Here is a 6,351-nt window from a genome sequence, read left to right as displayed (position 1 = left end):
TAGATGATCCGCCAATTCTTCCATATGGTTGCACCAGAAACATTCTGTAGATGTGATGTCAATAAATTATCTACAGTAGGAATTGCATTTTGAATGGAAAGCCAAATGAATATATGCGCTTTAGGAGGTACCTGTTTGTTCCACACATGCATAAGCCAAGTGGATGGAGTTGTATGTCGATGTTGCATGACTCAGAGGTACCCGACGTTTGCAAAATAGGTTGAATTTTCCTTGAAACTAACCGAGTCATCACTTTCATTCACCAAAGGAGGGATGCCAATGAAATTCGTTATCTCATTGAGTTCGGCAGTCATGTCCATAAAAGGAGCTTCTTTCAACTGTATTTTTCATCTTCCCCGATCTATAAGATCAGCTACCTTCGCTTGTTTGAGAATAGCGACTTTAAATGCCTTCTTTTGTGATTGATTGAATAGAATTATGTTTTCCCAAGCATCTAGCCAAAACTTCACTTCTTTCCCTTTGTCAATTATACTTGAGGTATTTCAAAGCACCAGATCATTTTTTTCTATATGCCTCCCTTGCCATGAATTTCTTTATATTATTTGGCTAAGATATTTTTAATCTGATTTTGTCTTCTCTTGAATAACTTCCTCCACATTACTTGTTTTTCTTGATTATATCTCCAATTCCATTTGGCTACCATGGCTTTATTTGAAGTTTTCGAACTTCCTATTCCTAGACCACCCATTATTTAAAGTGGTTGAGGCCACCAAATAATATTTGAGTCTTTTATGCATGCTTTGGGTCATTTCCATTTAAATTTTATAATTGTTATTTTATCGCCTCTTGCTTATTTTTTTTTGTTTGAATCCAATTATTTTTTCAGATATATGTTTGCTTGTATAAAAAACACTGTCATATTTTATAATTTTTATTTCCCAAAAAGATAAGACAAACAAATTACAAACAATACATATATTAACACAATCTATCGCTAAACAAAATTACATGATAAAGAATTTCAAGAAATTTTAGTAAGACTTTTATTGTTGTTACATGTATCTGGAAGCTAGACTTCTTTTATTTGTTCAAGTACATACATATAATTAATCATCAATTTAAGCCAATCTAGTGCCCAACTTCATCATCCCTTCAAGCATTTGCAACACTTGGAATACTTTGCTCATTTCTGAAGAAATTTTCAGGATCAACTTTAGTCTTCACATGAACTAATCTGTCATAGTTATTCTTGAAATATTTACCACCCCAAACTTTACCTTGCAAGTAAGTAGCTGTACCGTTTTTACTTTGACCTATATCAACATCTCTATAGTTCAAATAAGCTTGTCTTGGGTTTTTAGATACAAAAGGTGCCATATATCTATATAGTTTTCTGATCCAGCTTAGTTGTTTTGCAGTTTCTTCTAAACCTTCCCAATATGCTAGATACTGGATTTTGTATAGATTTCCTTCTCTATGTGGGAAAGGAGTAGCTGACTCAGAAATCTCGCTCATTTTTCCACCGTAAGGACTGAAAATCACAACAGGTTGATCTTCTTCCAATAATCTTTTCCATATTCCTTCCAAACCCACCGTTGGAATGGGCACTTTCACGTAATCAGATTTTGCTTTGTAAAATCTCTTGGCTTGTGTTCTGTCGAGTAGAATTTCAAGAGGACCGTTAACGGGAAACCCGTTGAAATATAGAGTAGATTGAACCCAACTCATTTCGGTACAGTCCTTACTCTCCAAACCCAACTCAGGAAATCTTGTGTTCATTAGACTTACGAGGTTTTCCACACTTCCAAGATATATGGAGTTGAATGCAGCTTGCACAGTCTTATCGCCATTATCGTTAGCATTAATGACGTCAAATATGACTCTGATGAAGAGTTCCTTAGGAAGATTATACGCAACATCTTGCCACTTATGCACAAGTTCAGTTACGCCTTGTTGTAAGGTCTTGGCGATTGTAAAAACAGTGACAGTAGGTGGAACCGGGACCAATTTAACCTTCCAAGAAAGAACGACTCCAAAACTTGCGCCACCACCTCCTCGAATGACCCAGAACAAGTCTTCTCCCATAGATTCTTTATCGAGAATTTTACCATCAACATTGACTATACGTGCATCAATGACTTGATCAGCTGCAAGGCCATATGATCTTAACAGGGTACCATAACCACCTCCACTAAAGTGGCCACCAACACCAACAGTCGGGCAAACACCTGCAGGAAAACCAAGTGTTCGGCTTTTAGCTGCAACGTTATAGTAAACTTCTCCTATAGTTGCACCGGACTGAATCCATGCAGTTTCATTTTGTACATCGACGGTAATTGAACGAAGATTGTTTAAATCAACGATCACGAACGGAACGTCGGATAGGTAAGATAGACCATCATAATCGTGTCCACCACTACGTATCTTGATCTGCATGTTGTTCTTTCTCGCACAAACCACCGTCGCTTGAACATGAGATTCAAGCAAAGGTGTAACTATGAGATAAGGTTTTGGGGTGGTGGGTGATAATAGTCTTAAGTTTTGTATAGTAGATTCTAAGACAGTTGTGTAGTTCCCGCTGTTTGGTGTATAAACGGGTATCGAAGTTTGAGATTGTTGTGAAAGACATTGAAGAAAGTTACTATGAATTGAAGTTGAGTTTCCAAATGAAACTGAAAAAACAAGGACAGAAAGTATAATGAAAAGAGAGCCTGAACAAGTTATCATGTTTTGAGTTGGTTATGTTTCTCTTGTTGGTTTTTGTTTGCAAGAGAATGCTGAAGGATTTGGTTATTTATAAGGCAAAAAATTTGATTGTTTGATGATGAAGGATTTGGTTATTTATAAGGAAAAAAATTTGATTGTTTGATGATGACTATTCAATGTAAGCTTAATTAATTCGAACAGAAACTTTGAATGTTGAATTTTCATTGGTCGCTTATCAAGCTAAATTTAGAGATAAGTTTTAAGAAACAGTCTCCAAAAAAATACCACTAGACATATTTGGAAAATTCTAGCATGACGAACCGTAGTGAAACTTCTCATGTCAATTAGCTTGAAAAATGAACCCCGTAATGAGATATAACTCTTTCCTTTTTTTTTGTACAAGTTTTAATATGAAATATTCGTGCAAAAATAAATGTTCAAAGTATTTTATTATGTTGGTATAAAGCTTATACACATTTATTATATGATGGGAATCCTCCTTCGACGGCGATGGCTAAAATGATGATGTTCTAAACTTCTAATGTGGGTTGTTTGACTGGTAAATGTTCAACGGACTCGATTATGGCTTCAAACACATAAATAACGCGATGAAATGAAATATTATGCGTGGCATAAAAATTCAAAGTTTTATGCGAAAACTCTTTATTCGCGCGGAAACAGATCATTTGAAACTCTTGACAATAGAAAGAAAACGACTACTAATATCATGGATGAAAATTCGCATGTAGTAGAACTTGTAGTTTTCCGGGATTGAATCAGATACCACGCTTACTGTTCAAATTATTTGGTCCTAAATGACCATCAAATCGAAGAACAATAGAGTGGGAATTGTATTTTACGCGGTTGTTGTCACAATCTGCACAACCAGTGACCACTGACAAATGCATCCCGTTGAAACCCTTGCTACCCTCAATAAATAAAAGTAGTAGAATCTGTAGGAAGGTAGACTTTCTCTGATGTAGAATATTCAAAGGAATAGGAATTGATTAAAAAAATGATTCGGTCACATTTGAGGGACATTGATACCACTTGTGTCCTGATTTCTGATACCATCAATAAATTGTTGAATCTAATATAAAAATTGGGAGCGAAAAATTCATCCGAGAAATTTAAGAACTTGTAGATTTTGGAAGCTAAAAATTTAAGAACGTTTATCTTTGGGTAAAATTGGGCCGCCATATCAAAAACAATAATTTGGGCCGCCAGTATATACGTACTATATGCCAACTTTTAAGAATCCTGATTTTGGGCATACTGAAATCTTACTAGGCATACTGTATAAAGACAAAAAAAGGTTGTGAAATAGTAAAATCAGATTGCCCCTTAACCCAAATTTTTTTTAATGCCAAATCTGTCCTTTACGTATTAGTGTTAGTAACATTGATTGGTGATTAAATATTTTGTTTAGTGATTAAGATAATTTTCAGAATTATAAAGGTTGTTTAGATGATTTTTTGGATCATGTCGGCGAAACATGTTGAGGTTCGGCTCACATCTATGAGCCGAATCTACCAATTGATGAACGGTTCTGCTCACTGAATCTGTTTACTGCATGCGCCGAACCTATAATTTTCAATTCCAACCCTTTTGCTAGACACTAGTTCGGCTTATATGAAAGTTTCATAGTAAGCCGAACAACATCCTGAATAGCTCGGAAAAAAAAAAATAATTACTGGTTCGGCTTATATTTCGAAAATCGTATGAGCCGAACATCAATTTGTTATTTTTTGGGTTAAAATACTGTTATTGGTTCGGCACATATTGAGAATATCGTAATAGCCGAACCTCGTAAATGTGCTAGGTTCGGCACATATTATGATTATCGAATACGCCGAACCCCTATGCATCTCTATCTGTGACTAGGTTCGGCTTGAAATTTCATGAAATTTCATGCCGAACTGTTCATATACACTTACAGGAAGCTTCTGTGAAGAACAGTTCGGCTAAAAACGCAACTCAATTTTGAGTCGAACCCAACACTGTAATCGTCATTTAATCGATGAAAAACAACAAATAGGAGATTGGGTTTGTAAAACTTGCTTTCTTATCCTCATTTCCGGAGTTGGAGATGCAGTTGGTTCAATTTCTGGTTCAATTGGTGGTTGATTTTCAGTTTCTACACTTTCATCTTCAATTGGTTCTTCTTCTTCAATTGATGGATTAGAAGACGATTTGGTTTGCCTAGTCCCTGCTTTTCTTTGTACGAGTCATTATGTGGTTGAGTTTAATCGACGATCAAATTTTCACGAATCGACAATTAATCACGATGATGAATTTTTTTTCGCAGGAGGGGGAAAAGTTCGGCTAGAGGAGGAGGAAGAAGAAGAGATGGTAAGGGAAACTGATTTTGATTTTTTTAAAAACTGATTTTAGATTTTTGTATTAAGGGTATATAGGTAATTGAACTACTCATAGAGTGCCCCTTATAAGATCATCCAAGATGGGACTATTTTTTTTGTATGCCTAGAAAGATTTAGGTATGCCCAAAGTCAGGGTTCATTTTTAAACCTTAGGTCGGTTAGTATCAGAAATGCGTTTTGTTAAGAAGAAAGTATTTGCCTTGGTGATAGCAGACCATTTCCAATTTCATTGGTATGGACTTTTCTCTCATTACCGTATGTGCCACCATTTCTCTTGTTCATATGCCTTTGCCTTGGTGAACATTTTTCAAGCGACTTTCATGTCTACATAGGCTATTATTTGTTGCGTGAAAAAACTAAATAGTGGAAAATTAATGTCACTAACTGGCCTGATCCGTTTGTGCATGGACAGCAAAATCATCTACAGATGGTGTAGAACATGAGGCCAGTCCCACTCGTAGGACCTCACCCATTTAAAAAAAGCTTCCGCAGTCATTGTCTGTAAACTAATTTGTGGATTGGCTCAAGTAGGAAATTCCCTCTTTAGTATTTATGTTAGCTAATTTGACTTGTGATTTGCAATTTGTTCAGTTGTTCGTCCCGGTAAATTTGAAAAGCTCGAGACACTTTCGAAGGATGCAAGATACTAGAGATCGAACTGATAAAGCCTTACACAATATGTTGATTGCAAATGTTCAAGGGCAGGAGAGACAAATGCGATGGTGCATATCCTTTCAGCATATGAAAAATAGCTCACTCTACCTACCTGGAAGTAGTAGAAGTACTAAGAAGCGCCGGTGAGAGTGACAGCCTCCTCAAGGAAGTTAATCTTTATATTTCATCTGAAGGAATCAACAAAGAGAGAGATTATGAGCGAAATGCAGCAACCACTGAGGTTCATTCTGTTATAGAGATAAAGAGGAGACTACAAAGCTGACAAATGAAGCTCGAGAAGTGGCAATGGACATGAAAGAAGAGAAGAGGCCGGAAAGTAATGGTCATCTCCGAGAAACCCATCTGTGACCTCCTCTATGCTCAGGGAATACAGTCTTGTAATCTGACTAGTTGTCATAACATTTGAGATCAATAGTCTGGCATGATAGCATCTGTAAATGTGGCAGGCTTCAAGTTTAAGACCTCCTCAATCTGATTTATTGACGAAGCATAGCCTGTTGTTGCAGCTGATGCTATGCTATAATATGATGATTTTGCAACATCAACCCACAAGAATGAAAACATGCGAGGATGAAAGAGCAAGTAAAATACAATTTTGGCCAACTTGTTTACTGGATAGTCATTAATT

General features: G+C 36.3%; 1 protein-coding gene across 1 annotated transcript; it reads right to left on the bottom strand.

Moving 5' to 3' along the window:
- Positions 1–883: 883 nt before the first annotated feature.
- Positions 884–2,753, bottom strand: LOC113296280 (berberine bridge enzyme-like 8). Its single transcript, XM_026544592.1, has one exon. The coding sequence runs from the start codon at positions 2,686–2,688 to the stop codon at positions 1,114–1,116; it is 1,575 nt and encodes a 524-aa protein (XP_026400377.1). The 5' UTR covers positions 2,689–2,753; the 3' UTR covers positions 884–1,113.
- Positions 2,754–6,351: the final 3,598 nt, after the last annotated feature.

The sequence above is a fragment of the Papaver somniferum genome, chromosome 1 (assembly GCF_003573695.1).
Source record: "Papaver somniferum cultivar HN1 chromosome 1, ASM357369v1, whole genome shotgun sequence".
In the NCBI taxonomy this organism is placed as follows: domain Eukaryota; kingdom Viridiplantae; phylum Streptophyta; class Magnoliopsida; order Ranunculales; family Papaveraceae; genus Papaver; species Papaver somniferum.
The sequence above is the reverse complement of the archived record's forward strand: the minus strand, read 5'-3'. Positions and strand labels throughout refer to the sequence as shown.

Excerpts from the sequence above, each read along its gene's own strand:
- LOC113296280 (XM_026544592.1), bottom strand. The coding sequence starts at position 2,688 with ATGATAACTTGTTCAGGCTCTCTTTTCATTATACTTTCTGTCCTTGTT.